Source organism: Opisthorchis viverrini, assembly GCF_000715545.1.
Source record: "Opisthorchis viverrini unplaced genomic scaffold opera_v5_2, whole genome shotgun sequence".
NCBI lineage: Eukaryota > Metazoa > Platyhelminthes > Trematoda > Opisthorchiida > Opisthorchiidae > Opisthorchis > Opisthorchis viverrini.
In genome coordinates this window covers 618,383-635,281 of record NW_008751658.1, presented here as the reverse complement: position 1 = coordinate 635,281, position 16,899 = coordinate 618,383, and the positions used below count along the sequence as shown (strand labels likewise).

The 16,899-nt window shown below is 45.3% G+C and overlaps 1 protein-coding gene across 1 annotated transcript in view; it reads left to right on the top strand.

Annotated features, from left to right (window-relative positions):
- Positions 1–1,206: 1,206 nt before the first annotated feature.
- The window catches only part of T265_00182 (hypothetical protein), a gene marked incomplete at both ends in the record, with an annotated part of 48,820 nt that continues 33,127 nt past the window's right edge, over positions 1,207–16,899 (top strand). The window contains 7 exons of the mRNA XM_009163890.1: positions 1,207–1,276; positions 1,520–1,575; positions 4,018–4,155; positions 4,208–4,473; positions 6,007–6,112; positions 9,596–9,847; positions 11,640–11,954. Of these exons, the coding sequence (XP_009162154.1) occupies positions 1,207–1,276; positions 1,520–1,575; positions 4,018–4,155; positions 4,208–4,473; positions 6,007–6,112; positions 9,596–9,847; positions 11,640–11,954 (1,203 nt within the window). The remainder of the gene's footprint in view (positions 1,277–1,519; positions 1,576–4,017; positions 4,156–4,207; positions 4,474–6,006; positions 6,113–9,595; positions 9,848–11,639; positions 11,955–16,899) is intronic.

The following is a 16,899-nucleotide window of genomic DNA, read 5'->3' as shown; positions in this document are numbered from 1 at the left end:
GGAGGAGTGCCTCCTAACACTGACATTCTGAAATTCTGAACATTCTGCAGAAGATTTGGAACGAAAAGAGACTACCAGCCGAACCGAGTTTCTCGACTGTCATCCCAGTTTCCAAAAAGAGCCCAAGAAAGTCATATGAAAACCGTCGTGCTTTCAGCCTGATATCCGCCGCACCTAAGGTGCTACCTGGCATTATTTCGCGCAGGTTGATAGATGTTCGGGAGAGACAGATTCGTACCAATCAAGCTGGGTTTCGCCCTGGTCGAGGATGTATCGACCATATCTTCGACTTGAGACCAATTCTCGAATAGCGCCACTCCTTCAGACGTCTCACGTTGGTCGTGTTTCTAGATTTGAAAGCAGCTTTTGATTCTGTCGATCATTAGCAACTTTGGCAGTGTCTGGCAATCAAAGTTGTGTCTTCCAAATTTCTCTCCCTTATGATCGCACTGTATGCGAACTCCTATGGGTGCGTACGAGTATACAGCAAACTTTCGCCTGAGTTCATCACATCCAGTGGTTTAAGACAGGGCTGCACTCCTTCATCTTCAACTTCGTTATGCTGCTAGAAATCTCTTTGCCTGCTTCTGAAACCTCGGGAGTCGAAATACTTCTGGGACGTACGCTCACAGACATTGAGTATGCAGACGATATCGTTCTCCTTGGTTCAGATTCTTCCCAAGTGCAAGCGATTTTAAATGACCGAAATAACTGCCGCACAGCTTGGCATGCGCTTCACCACTGCAAAGTGTAAAGTGCTGCTACAAGACTGGGTGGGATCAAACCCACACCTCATGCTTGTAAGGAGCCAGTCGACGCGGTAGATAAATTTGTTTACCTGTGATGCTGTGTAAGTCCCGGTGGACGGGCTGGAGATGAAATTATTTCTCGAATCGGGAAAACCAAGACAGCTTTTGCCAACGTCTGTCACCTATTGCGCCTACGTGACGTTTTTTTGTCAAGGGAAGAGTTTATACTTCGGTGGTGCGATCCATATTGCTTTATGGATCAGAGATGTGACCCCCTATGCACAAAGGACATACAGAACCTGTCAGTGTTGGATCATCGTTGTCTCCGCAGCATTGGTCAGGTCTGGTGGGATTAGTAATGCTGAGGTACACCAGATGGTATTAGGAAGAAGAAACTCCCCCGTGCTACATGAATTACTCACTTTATAGGTAGCGCTGGTTGCAACATGTACTCTGCATGCCAGTAGTCCGTCTGACTCGAAGAGCTCTTTGTTCCCCGTCCTGTGCTAAATGGAAGCGACCAAGAGGTGGACATTGTATAACCTGACAATGAAGTGTGAAAACACTAACCGGTAAACTTAGTCGGGTGGGCAAATGCCGCCTCCCTGGATTGGGACCCCGGGACTCAAATTACTAGTGGTTAATAACATTGGTGGAAATGACCCAATCGCGCAGTCAGTGGCGCTCGTGCATCAAAGCTACCGCCTCCAATGCGCAGCTGTACAATTCCCGAACCAACTGAACGTGCCATCGCCTCCAAAATTTGACAGTATCTCCCACACTCTCCCACTTTCCGGTGATCGAAACCGTATCAGCTGGAACCAATGTAGCTATGCAACGCGTTTTAAAACAAACCGGGTAGGCTTAAGAATCCTGGTAGTATCTCGGTCCTCATGCATCTTCTAATGGCATTGCCGCTGTGCTGAAAGTGTCGCAGCTTAACGACTATTAGTGTTATTGTTATATTTTCTGTGACTTCGCCGATGACCCTACCCAGAGGCCGATGTGACATGGCGTTATTCAAAGTTGTGAGAATCATGATTGTTCGCGAGCTGGGATATTGCCAAGGGCACCCAAACCTCAATCGTCACTGTAACCGGTGATTTGACAAAAACATTGAGGTCTCCACTCAAACTCTGGCTCAAAAATATGACAACACAGTAGTGACTTTCGGCGAGAAATAACAACGCTTGACATTTTAACAATCAAGTTGCAACACCCGCCCCAACTCCCAAACTGGAAGAACACGATCAACTTGGTATTAGAGACCCTGCGAAGGTTGCGCGGACACCTCTCACTACAGCTCAGTGAGTCCCGGAGGCACACAAGCTGTCACACCGCGGTAAGGTCCAATCTAAGTATTCAGTGATCAACACTCGAAGGCAGCTTTCAAGTGGAAGCCATGTTGCTCCACTCTGTCGGGAAGTGAACATCGTGCCACTATCTCCTCTTGCAGGACGGAACACAACTTGTGCTTCACGGCTTATGGATCCCTGAGCCATGTTTAATCGTCTTACGGATGAGGCTCTCTGACCGTAGGCTCTTATTGAGGTTTCTCATGTTTGTCCCTATCCCTTGGGTGACAAGTCACAAACTTATTTGATTTGTGCTCACGTTCTTATGTCGCTGTCAACTCAAGCATTGTCGTTCTCTCCCTATGTGCGAAAAAACGTCTATAAAATTCCTTTTCCTAATGAATTTGTTCTAAATCCCCCCACGTTTTTTGTATGCATCCGAACTTTCTTCCTCTGCATCTCACAGGTTTGTAATGGATAGGCTTGTCTTTTCCATTGTTCGTACACAAATGTATATACACCAACAAGCCGAGTCGGATTGGGCCTTAGCAACAGCTAAAGTTGTACGTTACCTCAGGGACACGCTTATGTCGCTTAATTGAGCGGTTCCTCTGTCCATTTGTGCGTTATTTTGAAGGCGTCGCAACCACGGTGGTAGACAGCACAGAGATTGTTATTGCTTAGTTTGGCAGAGAGCTCATGAGATTGGGTTCAAGTTTCCAATCTATTATGCTGTATTAGAGTATGATTTTACTCTAAGCTGGGCCAGTATTAGCGAGAGACTCCCTGTTGTCACTTAGCGAAATATTGTCTTTTGCTCATTCCATTTTAAATGTCCAAGCGCCTGCAGGAAAAAACCCGTGGACATCCGATTGACCAAAGATACTACGAATATTTTGACCATTATATCGATAACGTAGTTACCGAACAATGACATCCTTCTTCGTCAGGATCGCAGTGGAATTAAAGTTCTACTGCCAAATGAGACTACTCCTGTCCTCTGTTGAGGGCGGGAAAGATTGTCCTATGTTAAATTTCACACGCTATCTCTTTTGGGGGAACTCGTGGTTCAGCTGAGTCTGTCGATTTAATCCTCTATCAGAGCACTGTTGTTGGCGTCTTGTATGATCGTGATACTCGTAACCGAAATTTCATTTGAACTACCCAAAGCAGGATTCAGCAGTTGACTAAAGCGTTCCATCCACCTGATAGTTTCACTATTCCGGTCCGTGACAAGCTGTGCTGCCGCATCAATTTGGTTGAATTTTGAGGATTTCTTTTTTATGTGAACCACTCACCAAGGTGGCACGCTTGGTCGTCGCGTCAGATGTGGCTTCAGCTTTCGGTTTAGGGGCACGATTTTCGGTGCTAACCGTCCTGACATAACATAATACTTATGGGGTTTCTGAAGACTTCGTTTTTTCTGAGACTCAAAAGATGTTCCAATTGAGCATCAAATTTTACGACGGAACACTTATTTGCAAATTGCACTGGTATTTACAAGAGACCCTACAGAATCCTATTCATGGGAATCTTTGGCCGAATGTGCCACACTACGGCCGCTCTGTGTTTCAGTTGACGCAATATTCAAGGTATCCGCGTATATCTTCCTGGCATACTATGCTCCGCACAATATTGCTGAAAATTCTTTAGATAGGCTTAATTCACGAAATTCCACTAACGTAATGTTTTAATTGAACACATTCATTTGGACGGCATCACGAACAGGAGATTCATGTATTTACCTTTAATACCAAAGTAATTTGCCAGTGGGTGTGCTTCGTCGAGCTACTCAACGCGTAGAGTAGCCGGAATGACCTATTGATATTGCATTTCTATGGTGTCATATTTTCACGGATCGTTTAGCCACCCGGTGGTCTATTTTTCACTAGCTTACCTATTGTGCTCCTCTTTTGCTTCGAAGCTATTTTGTATTTCTATTTCTCCAACACCCCATTCCCTATTTGTCTCAGCGGTTGGAAGAATTCATTGCGGTATCTTCCGCCTATCCCTCAAACGCATCCCAAGACACCAAGCAAACAGCCTTTTGCTTCCTAGCCGCACGCAAGTTTTCCGTGGCGCAAGCTCTCGAACTTTACCACAATTATAAGGTTGGTATTTGTGGGTATTGTCTCTGTTTACACTGTTGTCTACTTCAATTAGGCTATGCTATCCCGTGAAGGAATACCAGACGTTATAGATCCTTTCGACGAGGAAACCAGACGGGAGTTGTTGTCTGGGAAATTTGTAGTTCTGGTTGGTTCTCCGTTTCCGTGTGGTACTTACAACCTTCGATGTGTCCTTCAGAACGATTCAGAAACCTCTGGTGTTAGGGTTGTTCAGTACTTCGTGCGGTTGCATCATGCATCACACAACCCTCGGGCTGTGCTTCAGAGTATCCTGTTTCAGCTGGATGCAGTAATGAAAAAGTGAGTTTTTGGCTTGCGCTTTGTTTTGTGTCTCCTGGCTGACTGACCACCAACATCTTTTCTAATGAAATATTTTAACCACCAAGGGGTCACTTCTGAGTGAACCTGAACTAAAATTCATGTTGGGACGTTGTTTTTCCCTCTGCTGTTCAATCCGCCAGCCGTGATTAATCACTTTCCACTCCTTGCTCCCTCGGGTCTCTACTTTGATCAGCATAGCCTTATTTTATTTGAATCACGTGACCAGTGGGGCCAGAACAGTTAGAGTCAAACACTGCTTACAGGATGGTGCAAAATGTAATACGTCTGTAGTTTCTTGTGATATCCTTCCAAAGACAGGCCACCCTGCCCGTGCCTTGAGACAGAAAATGATGGAGAAAGCCGTAGGTGGTTTTCGTTAATGGATATTGGTCTATGAGCACCAGGATGAAGGCCATTCATCGAAAATGCGGAGATTTTTCCGGCATTTAGACAGCTGCGTGTAGAATGTAAGTGTTGAATGTAAGTGCAGTTTTTGGAACTCATCCAGCACGACGTCTTCGAATGTTCGACAGGACCATAGCTCGTGCGGGCTGGTGTCGGAGAATCAGTAACCAGGCAATTAGAAGGCGAGTTTTGGGTTATGCAGTGAGGACTTCCACCAAAAGCTGCGTTGATTAGGCCGCGTATGCCGACATATTGTTTGCCTAAGAGGGTGCTGTTTTCCATGCTCACTTCAGTGGCGGAACCAGAAAGGTGCACAATCCTTGAACTGGCACAAGGGTATGAAGGAGATTACGAAACGTTTGGGTGCTGTCGGTGCTACTCCACTTCCAGGATGGGAACCGCGAGATACCGATTGCGCCTGGTTGGAGACGCTGCAAGATATGGCTAGCAATCGATGTCAATGGCGTTCGTGTTGTCAGTTTCTATCCAGATTGTCTGAGTGAATATCTGGAGGTGTAGGCACCTCGGCATGATTGTAGTAAGCTCGCACTAAGTCCCTTTTCTGTCCAATTTTTTTCTTTTTTACAATAAACTTTAAAATGAATCATGCGTGTACGGAAGTGAAGCATTGGTTTGTCATGCTGTCGATGGCGATGATGATGGCGACCTTGATGTCTACACAGACCGTATTTCCTTTGGCTGCTCGTAATAGTTCAACCCCGATAACATCTTGTTGTCTGTTCCTAACCAGGGATTCCTCAGTTTTTTCCATGATAGGTGATCGTGAAACAGATTGAAGGGCACACTTGTGTTGCTGTGATGGTACTGTTGTCTTTCCTAAAATTAACACTGACGTGTTAATCTGTTTAGTTTGTACGGAAAATAACTAAAGCTTTCTTGTTTCACCAAAATACGATCAAAATAAATAAATCACGCACTCTAGTGACTTGTGTCCACCGTAGATGTAAAGCATTCTACTTGTAATCACAGTCGAATTGCATATTGGGGCGTACGTTTCAAAACTCCGTCCAACGTTTCATCCATCCTGGTTCAACAGTTGTGTCCGTGACCGATGTTCATAGCATATCTCCTCTCTTATACGCACAGGGAAGTTGCTGCACGAAACGGCCTGGTGTTCATATACGACATGACGGATGCGAAGTTCTCCAACATCGATTGCACCTTAGGTATCAAGCTATTCAAAATCCTCAAGGTGAGTACCTTATCAGTTACGTTATTTGGTGGCTTTGTGTTGTATCTTGAGGTGGCCGAGCTATTCGTTACGCCTGCACTGAGCCTGCCAGACTACGCGATAGGGAGAAGACAGAGAACTGGGAACACGGCTGTATTGCCAAGACAAAACATACGGAACGTCTGCTTAAATATATAGAATGACTAATCGGCCAAATATGGTCGTTCACTTGTTTGCTCCGTACAGCCAATGGTGGTGTTCCGGTCGTGAACACTCTCAGGCCCACTGCGCTGGTCGTGTGTTGCTAAGCCGTGTTTGGTGTGAGCCGCCGGAGGTGTCGAACCGATGGTTACCTTGGGGATGCCTCACTTTCTGCACATGTGCTTTTTTCTTCGTCAGGGCGCACCCTGACACTTTGTTTTTGATGCCGACCTTTCAAGGATCCGATGCTTGTCTTTTTACCGAACTGCACACCTTCCAGCTTTAGCTACGTCGCCATGCTGCTCGAGAAGGAATGCATCCGATGGCTGTCAAGCTCCTCTTTTGGAGAATGGTTTATTTCGATCATACTTAGTAAACGTTCTCCTTATTTCTTTCTACCTGTTAGGGTGCAGTTGATGAACAGTCCTCATTTATCGTTCAAGTGTTTTACACCAGGTTGATGGGCTCGGAATATCACTGGACAATGCTCCTCTTCACTAGGATGCAACGTAAGCGAATTAGCTTAGGCATTGTGGCATGCTTGGGACGATGTATCCAACCGCCCTTTAACCCTCTATGGTGAAATTTGGTCGAAATCGCTTCTACCGCATATAGTGGTGACGATGTTGGGACGGGAAAGCAGTTATACGTCCGTGGAGTAATACACTCATTCGCCAACTAACGTGGTGTTAACTGGATACTCAACTGAGTATCAGCTGAATCCTTCGTTTACAGGTACTTCCAATGGAGTATGCTTTATGAAGGCTGCTTCATGTTGCATTTGGAACAACATTTTGGGTGTCGAGATATTTTCTCGAACGTGCACTACTCATGAAGTTTTCAGCAACTTTACATGTGGTATTGTGTCAAAAAGTTATATATTCTGTTCGGATGAACTTTAATCACGTTGGTAGTCGATCACCCGGAGAACCAAGTGGCAGTGTGGTTAACTTCTATCTGGAGAACTGCAATTTATGACCACCCTCTAGTTTTGTATGGTACAACAGGGTCAGGGTTTCCCTAGCAAAGTCTTGAATTGAGACTTTCTAATCAACAAACTTGATGTGAAACTACTGACCGGAAAGTTCGTGGTTCGAATCCAACCATGGCTTTGCGGTTACTCCTGTCTGGATTGAGACAACCTGGCAGTATCTCAGTCCTCGTGTTTCCTTCGAACTGGACAGCGTTGTGCATCACGGCCGTCACGGCTTGACGATTTAATCACTAAACTATAAGAAATTCGATAGCTTCTTTATTGGTTTGGCGCCCAATTTAGATTTCCTTAGGAATCTAGTCATAAATGAGTAGTCGTAATCGATCCTAAATGTTAACACGAGGCAATCATGATCATCACCATGCACTTGATGATGAGTGCCAGGCTAAATTAACCGCGTGGTAGACTGTTCCTTCAGGACCAACCAATTACGGTTTCGGATTTCAGCTTTCAAAATCCTTAGGCCGATGGGCCGTTAACCATCAGGACCTCGTTGCGGACTGTGAAATCGCTTGAGACCATGCTGAATATTCGTTAGCAGCCACATTCTAAACAGACTTCGACGCCCAGCGGCAACCTATTGAGTTCATATCCTCCATGGGCGCAATTGAAATCAGTGGCCGCTCGGTGTTCGTGATCGAGAGTGTAAACTTTGAATTGGAACAGCAGACGATCGAATCCTGATTTCCATCTCCAGACTAGTTCTACTCAAAGGTTACATGCCAATTTTGTACACAGCTCCGACCATTGGGGGAAATATGATTTTGATCAATAGTCTTATCTACTTGATAACAAAAAGAAAAATACGGAAATTTCCATCTTATCGCCATCCATACACCATCTCGATGTTCTTGACGTGGTGTCCTATGTCTTAGCCTGTTAAGCTTCTCTTGCGTCTGTTAGATGCACCTTGCATTGCACTGTCGTTCATGCCTGTCTGATGGTCCGAGTTGCGTGGCACCGTCGTGTGCTGAAATCACCATCACTTCGCACACACACACACACACACACAGACACACACACACACACACTTTCTTATTCGTTTTCGTGTCCCTGCCGACAACTGATAAGTTCAGATAGATTATTCACAACCAGCCGGTGTGTTTCCTCCATTCCCCAGCCTGCTGACTGTCATAACAGGTGTTTTGAATTTCGGTCTGTGTTTGACTACGGCAATGCCCACATGCAGTCGCGTTTCACGCCCGGTGGATTTCACAGGATGTAGTGGATAGTGATTTTAAGCCTAAACAGCTTTTGGGTGGCTAGTCCACCAAAACCCGTTAGGTTGTGTGCATCCTATCGCATTCGCGACTGGCAGCGAGCTAGCTAGACCCGGCTAGCCTTGTTTTTAGCAATGCTTTATGAAGTTCGTCACGGACTTTTGCCTTTTTCGACTCAAGACCCTTTCCTCTATTTTGGAAACGAATAACGTCCGTGCGTGATGTTAGTACCGATGACGTGTTATCCTGTAAGTGAAATCACTTTCACTAGAGAGCTGCTTCAGTCTTGTTAGAGTTCATCCTCAAATCATCTCTATAGTAAATAATAATAATAATAATCGTCCAGCTGTAACACCCTTCCGGTGCCTAGCAGCCATGCCAGGTTGCCCAAACCTAGACAGGAGATGTCGAGAGGCAGAGGTCGCGTTCGAACCACAGACCTTCCATTTCAGTAAATCGCACTCTAATCACTCGTCTCTAAAGCCGTTCGAATCGCAATTTGTCTTTTAGTGGATGACCCCTACACAGTTCGGTCACAAGAGCCTGATCAATCATGGATTTGATGGAATATGTCATCGTTTTTTAATCGTCTACTTGACCTAATCTCTGGTTCCTCGATGACGAGTTTTTAGGTGGAACGCATGTGCGATTTGTGGAATGTTTCTCTTTTCTCAGCAGGTTATTTATATTTCGCGGATAGCGTGAGGATTCTTTGAAGTTCTCATCGAAATTTCCTCCGGCACATTATACTCCCACAATATTTTCACAATTCCCCATGGTATGCTTCTTTTTCCATTCCCATGTCACGTTTCCAGTTGAAACTGTACTAATGTCGCATTTTATTCATTTCCACCGAATTAAAGCCTGTCATTTGAGGGGTGTTCTTAGTACGGACTCGCTTGTAATGCGTCGAGGGCCTCAGAAAGATGCCGTAAACAATAAGGCGAGCAGACTGGGACAACTTAAAACCCAAACCTACTCTGCCTGCGTATATATCCTTTAGAACACCACTTTAATGTATACACACACGTGTATATATCGCTCTTTTTGTTTTCTTTTATTTTTATTTTTCGTTCTTCCGCATTCCAGTCCAGCTACCCAGTCCGGTTACGACGAATCCTCATTCTGACAGCTCCTCTCTGGTTCCGCGCTTCATTCCGGATGATGCGTGTGTTTATCCGCGATCAGCTGCGAGATAATGTGAATGTTTTGCGTCCATCACCAGGAACCAAGCTGGACGCCCTCAGTCATCCGGATTTTGTTGCTTTGAAGCGCGATCACCATGCGTGGCTACACACGGCCCTGATACGCACAGGCTGGCTACCGGGCGAGTCGGATCAGGTGAGTATCTTGACCGGGTTGCTATTTGTGCTTATTTCTAGTAGCCAATTCTGTGAGGGACCCAAGATATCTCAGTATGACACATTCAGCTGCTTTGCCTTGTAGAGTCAAGCTAAAAAAATTGTCGCTGAACCCATACTCACCTCTGTTTGTAAACCACAGTCCACGCATTCCGCACACTCACCCACGCATGTACACTGAGATGGTCCTTATCCATTGATGCGGCACACCCCGACTGGCCACCAGTTTTGTGGTTACGGAATGTGTCAGCATCATCCTTAGGAATTTTTCCGGATGTCGGACCAAACTGACCATTCTATACTCACTTGTGTGTGTTGCACCGTCTGCTTGTCACCTTCCTAGGTTTTGGTGTTGTGCTATGGGTTGTAAATGACAGCCGGCGTTTTTGCTCAGTCAGTTGGCTGCTGTGCATGCCACAGTTTGGCGATGCTCGGTGTCATTTTGATCTCTAGCGACAAGTTATCACAAGTAACTTACGGTAAGCAAGGGTGACGTTTTGGTGGACCTAAACATGGATGACGTGGATGAAATACGTGTGAAGAGATTTCCGATAAGAAACCGAGTTATGTGGCGGTTGAACGTCATCGGAAGAATCACGATATGACGTGGGATTCATTGAAAATATCCTGTTTAAACTAGCATATCTAGGGGTAGACAACCTGGCGATATTCGTGCCTCTTTCGAGTTTACGGCAACAGAGCACCGAAAAATTTTGACAGCTGAATTTTTTCCGGAGACACTGATTGTCAGCATTAAATATTTCATTACACCTTCACTACCTAGAGGCAACGCTTTGGATGCATAAAAAAGTATACACCTCATTGGTTGTTGCTCTGTTCGGCGAATTTGGCGGTCGGATTGCAATCGTTTCATCACCAATCGAGGTGGCATCGTCAGTGCAGGGTTGAGTGGGACCCAGCGCACCAGAGCTACCTATATTCCACAACGTTGCCAGTATAGACCTTACTGCTGCTGTGTGAACTCTGTCCTTTACATACAAACAGGCATCATAGTCTGTGGTTCACGCCTATCACATCTTCAAGATCTGGATTCTGTTCTACCCCGAACTGACCAAATCGTGGTCCTGATCTCATTCAGCTAGGACCCTGTGTGGAATCCTAGCAGAGCAACTGTACACAGGTCAGGAGTCCTCTGAATTCAGAATGCACCATTAACTGCTCTGAAACAAAAATGAAGGTGCGTCGGTCAAAATGTCTTCTCTAAAGTCATTAAGACTCTAGCAGTGGTTTGTGTGGGTTTTACGGATAAGCAATCTGAGAATATCATCAAAATCTTCTCCAGCTAGGTACTCAAATGGAATGGCTTGATAATTACGTCACGGAAACCTTCCGCGTTTTGTGTTTTTGATGTATTCAGTATTCTTGGGTTTCATTTCCGATGGATTTTGTCGCGCCACCGACCAAAATCCATTCATCTGCTGCCACAAGGTGCGGAGCTATGGGGGAGATGTCCCACTTTATATGTGCAACTAGGGCACTGTTCGAAACGGAGTAGATGAAATTCGTGTTTGGATGAGTAGAAAAGGTACCATAATCGTGAACCACACTCAAAATTTTGATAGTTCGGCCGCGTCGGCTGTCATCAATCCTCCCGTTATGTACGTTTGGCTCCTCTCCCGCTGTTCGTCGAAAAGTAGTCTTTCCCGAAAAGGTCAATTACCTCTCTCTTTTCTTCGGGGAGGAATGTCTATTGCTTTATTCAGTGAGATGTGTCTGTGTGCTTCAGTTTTATTTTTACTCTGTTCTTTCAGGTCACTCGACCGAATGGACACCGGTTCCAAACTGCGGCGGCTTTTTTCGGCCAAACGTCAACTTCCCAGTCTCCAGGTTCTGTTTCGGACTTGAGCGATCCAGACAGCAGGGAGGACGAGGATTCTCTGTCTGGAAACCCGTGGGATGAGGACGAACTTATGAGCGTTGGAGATTTGGACCCGTTCGCATTGTCCAGTTCCTACTCCAGCGAAACTGATTCGACCGGGTCTGCCAAAGTGAAGTCGGATCTAAGGACCTGCGACAAACGTGCCTCTCCACATGCGTCCGATATACATTTCCCAAGAGCTTCTAAGGTAAGATTGTGCTTCTACCATTTCCATCTCGACAACCAATCATTCTCCAGTTGTGGTTTTTTTGGTACCAGGTACAAACGCTTTGTATTTGTTCAGGTTGGGTTGTGGAGATGGACTGGGCTTCCTGTGATCTGCGGGTTTTTGTTTTCTAGCGCTCAGTTTACAGGAAGAAACCTTTATTTTCAGCTGGGGTAGATTGTTCAATTTGTCACCAAAGAGAAATCAAGTCAACAACTTCCACAATGCCACTCAGTTTATCCGTTATGATGAATTTGGAACACCAATACTTTAGTGTCAGAACCAAGCCAGTTCATCTGAAGCACAGCGATGTATCTGATCTTCGTCTCTCTGCAATTATTGTCCCTATGTACTGTTGCATCCGAAGGCTCTAGAAAATCAGTGAATCAACAGTCTAGTGAGGCACTCTATACGGGGTTGATATTTATTCGTCGTCGAATCAGGTCACTGTCCGAGTTCGTAAATATGACCTAGTACAGCGTCAATAGCGATCTAGCTGCCAAACAGTCTCGTCCAGAAACTGACAAAATTCCTTCCGTTAGTTCGGATCCATTGCCTTGAAGTTAGAACGATGCAAAGGCTACTTTTCTGGAGTCACCAATACTACGCTTATCTGGAAGGGATGAAGCCATCAGGTACGTGTGGCCGATCAACATTATGATCAACTCCCATTTATATGGGACACGATGCATCTGTTGCGGTTGACGTTAGGTGCTCTCATGTTGACGTCAGCCACGAGTAACGAATTCCCTGTTTAGGGTCGGTTTGGCTTGTGTTTCTTTTTCATTCAACGGTTTAGTTCCAACTTTAGGACGTTTATTAGATCGTCGTTTAGCAAACCAATCAAATCGCTGAAGCTTGAACACGTTCACTTAACCAGATGTGTCAATACAGGTGCGTTCAACATACGTTGGTGTGGTGGGCAACAGGCTCCCCCACATATTCTTGACGCCTGAAATTCACACCTTTGTGTGACCAAAAGTGTCCTTTGAGGTGAGCTCTTATACAAGGTGGACTCGAGCCCAGTGCACTGCTTCTTTGGTTTGGACTCTTCAGATTGGTTACGCTTAGACGAGAAGGGGAATGATCGACGATGCGGGCTACTTATATTTTGTAAGTAGTAAGAAGGTTTTGAAGCTTCAATTCTGGGTTTCTCGCAAGCTGAGTCGTCAGAAAAATTCTGTACAGCTGTTCCCTCCTTGCTGGGAATCTTCAGCGGTGTCTGTCTCACGATTTCTGAGTGGGGTTTGACCCACTAACCTCCTTTCTTAGTGCAACCGAACTTTCCAGTTCACAGCATTACCACAAAAAGTTCAGAAATTTCCCAAGGCGACTTATCACTTCTACAGACAATGCCGAACACAGCTTTAGCAAGCAATCATAATTCCTAAAACTTTTAGTGTTAGATGTGGCTGGCTGTGGTGAGCTCGCTGTGACGGGCTAAGCTACCAATTCTGATGTCCTGCTATATGGATGATACGGACACTGCAGGGACATCTGATTAGCGTGGCGTGCCAATACAGAACTGAGAGTTAAGTTACTGTCAAGGGGACTGTCAGTTGTTGGGCAGCTCAGCAAACTGAACAACCATAACGGCTAATCGTCGTGTTGAATCTTGTCACCAATTCTCCACGATTAACAAGTAGCAGGTCAAAGAGATGAAACGGAACTTTTGTGAGTTGTATTATGAAGACGCAATACGTGATCGATTTTGACGTCACACCTTATTCGGCCAAATTCATTTCGTTGCAGCTAGCCAAATAGAGAAGTAGTATTTTTGTTGGCATATGCGTTTTTGCTACTGTGATCGCCTGGTGACCGTGACGTATTAATGCTCACAAGTTTGTGATAGGTCAACTACATGCCAACACGAGTGCGGTATCGGAATAGGATTAGCTGAGCTACTGGTCCGTTGCAGTCGTTACTGTGATGCCTCAGGCAGTCGCATCTAATCCGCCCTGCTCGCATCACATGTCACCTACTCCATAAGGTTACGGGACGAGAATGCAGGAAAAGTGGTGTATGGCCACAGACGAGCAACTGGTGCAGTTATGAAGTGAAGTTCAGTTTATCGGCACTGTGATGACCGGGCATCATAGAGTTTTTCGAGTTGCCGGAATCACCATTATCTTCATCTCGAAATTACCTAAGAGTGATTACTCTGAAACAGACTATGGTCCATGTTCCCGGAGTGTTCGCTTCCGAGGGACGGTTGTGTATCGAGCAATGCGGTATTGATTAGTTCGTCGTGTGACTTCCCAGAGAAAGACCCACTCAAAAGCAAGTGATTTTTTTGAGTTTGGGTACTGTGTTTGGATTTCTCGAGTTGCCCCCGGATGCACTAGCTGTAGAGGGAAATCTTCAGAGACCCTCGATCGCTATCAAGAACTAGAACTTTCGCGCGAAGGAATTTGGCACTGAGCTTTCACAAGTCCTGAGCTGTAGCTCCTTCAAACGTACGCGGCAATTGACTGTTGGTCAGAAAGCTGCTTGTTCATTCAGGGAAATAGTCAGTTTTCCTTGCAGACATTTTGTCACTGATTGAGCAAACATCATTGGTGAATGGTTGAATGGTTGGTTCCTGCCTACCTACCACTCACTTTGAGAGGTATCAGATAGTCTTTGTAAACTACATAAATGTGAGCTTGTAAACAGGAAGCACTCACTCATTGGTGCACCGATAATATCCTCCAAATTGGAGACGAGCAGATTGCAAAGTTCGGCGAACAGACCAACAACCACCCCATCAACAATCAGCAAACGTACCCGACACAGTTTTTCGAGGCATTGATAATGCGGTGGTCTCCCCCCTCGTTGCTATTGTGGATCTCATTATGTCATTACATCAAGTCAAGTGCCAGTGCTCACCATCATTTCTCGTCTCGAGTGGAGTTCGGATGGCTGTCCGTCAGTCTCGTCCAACCAAACAGTCGGTTAAACAGTACAACACACTTAGCAGCCACATTTGGTTTAAAGATAGAGTCAGGAGTGCGTATTGTTGACTTTGGTGTCGATCCTCAAACTTTTACACAGTTGCTGTCTCTTGAAGCCAACGCTTCCAAACTAAAAATATATGCGAATATCCTTATGAACATGTTGACATACAAGTCGATAAGCTCCAATCCATTGTTATTGGTCCTGCAACTCCGGTACAAACATGAGTCCTATTCCATTCGAACTCCACTTAAAATACCCAGGCCCAGTGAAAGACGAAACAGATATGCGGTGACAACCTTAATCTGTCAGTCATTATCACGGCTGTTATCTGCGTGCTTGCTTGTGTATGGGTGCTTTGAATGTCTGCGTGTCATTTCGTTGCCTGCTTGCCATCTGCTCAGCATTCACATGCACTTGTTCGATTATCGATTTTTGCCACTAGTTCGCTCCTCATATATATTGTGTACGTTACTTGGCTGGCTGCTTATGGAGGGCACACACAGGATATTGATTATCCGAGAAGTAAGCCGTGTTTTTGTATTTTTCGTTTGTTCATTTCAATTTGTTTCACTTCAACTCAGGCTAATGTGTTGGCCTTGTCGACATGGTTATTTCATTCGGCTCTCACGCCCACACACTTCCAGTTGGAGCTCTGGCTTAAAAAATTCGACTTTATGAAACCTAAATTCATCTATCTCTAGTTGCGTAGTTTTAGAATATCGCTAACGTAGATCGTGGAGATGCATATTTCTTTGGGATGTGTTTTGTTCTTATGACCATAAAACAGTTGAACAGCAATTGGTTTGAAAGCTTGAAAACTTTAAAACCGCACACGTACTTCCTCAATTAAAGTGTGGTTCTCGTTTCTTATCGTGTAGCCTTGACTTACCGGCTCTTAGGGGCGTTGTTACTCTGTTTTGGTCGTCTTTAGAGTCTTATCGCGTATCAACAGCTCTTTAGTTACACCGGACTGCGCATTTGCATTTGTCTGGCAATCACTACGAAGCTCATCATTGGGGTGTCGTGCTCAGCCAAGTAATAGTGCTACTGGTGCTGTGATGCGCACAGTTGTCAGATCTTTGTCAAGGCCTCTGTTGTGTGCATTCCATTGGTGGTGCAAGCAGTCATTCACTGTTTAACACTGGGATTCCAAACTGACTGTCGGTTCCAATCTAGGGCTCAGAGTATATGGGGACGCACGATTAACAATCCTGGTGAGATTTCTTCAAAGGGGCCACTCTACTGAAGAGTTCATAATGGAGTTTTACTTCACACACCCAAACTGTGAGGATACCCTCGCATGAACACCATCTGTTGGGAGCGGATAGACCCAATTTTCTGTGTGTGTAAGCTGTCATATAATGGTTGCACAAATGTCAACGTCAAATGCTTTGTCTTCAGGTGAAAAAAGTTGCCACGACACATTCCGACCTCTGATCTTTTCTTGTGATTGATGTCTAGTTAAAACAGGGTTCCTCAGTGGCAGCCCTGTCTCTTGAGTTTCGGCAGCAGCATTTTGATTCGTGGAGATGATGGGTCCAAAAATAATAAAACTGTCTTCTTGGATTGGTCGAATTTGACATTGCATACTCTAGTTTTATTTCATGGAAAGAAACTTGATCCCTGAATGTCATGTACTTCTGTTGACCGCACTCGGTGGTTTGCTGCAAAAGTCTCAGAGACTGCAACCCAGTTGTGTCTTAGCGTTATAATGCGGGGGACATTGCAACGTAGGTAGAAGTTTAAGATCTCGAATTTGCACAGTCAAGTGCGGTCCGCAAGACGCCGAACGGAACAGGTGATCACACCTATAGAGTCGGTCGGATCGGTCTTCACCTACTCATAGTCGGCCGCTGAAGACTTGAGCTCTTTCCTTCCCTTTACCTGGTTTGGTTAGCCCGTCAATGCAATTGGCCCAGGCTTTAGTCACTATCGTATGCAGTAGCTGGCCACTGATGGGACCTACAGCTGTGACATGCTCGTCGCTCGC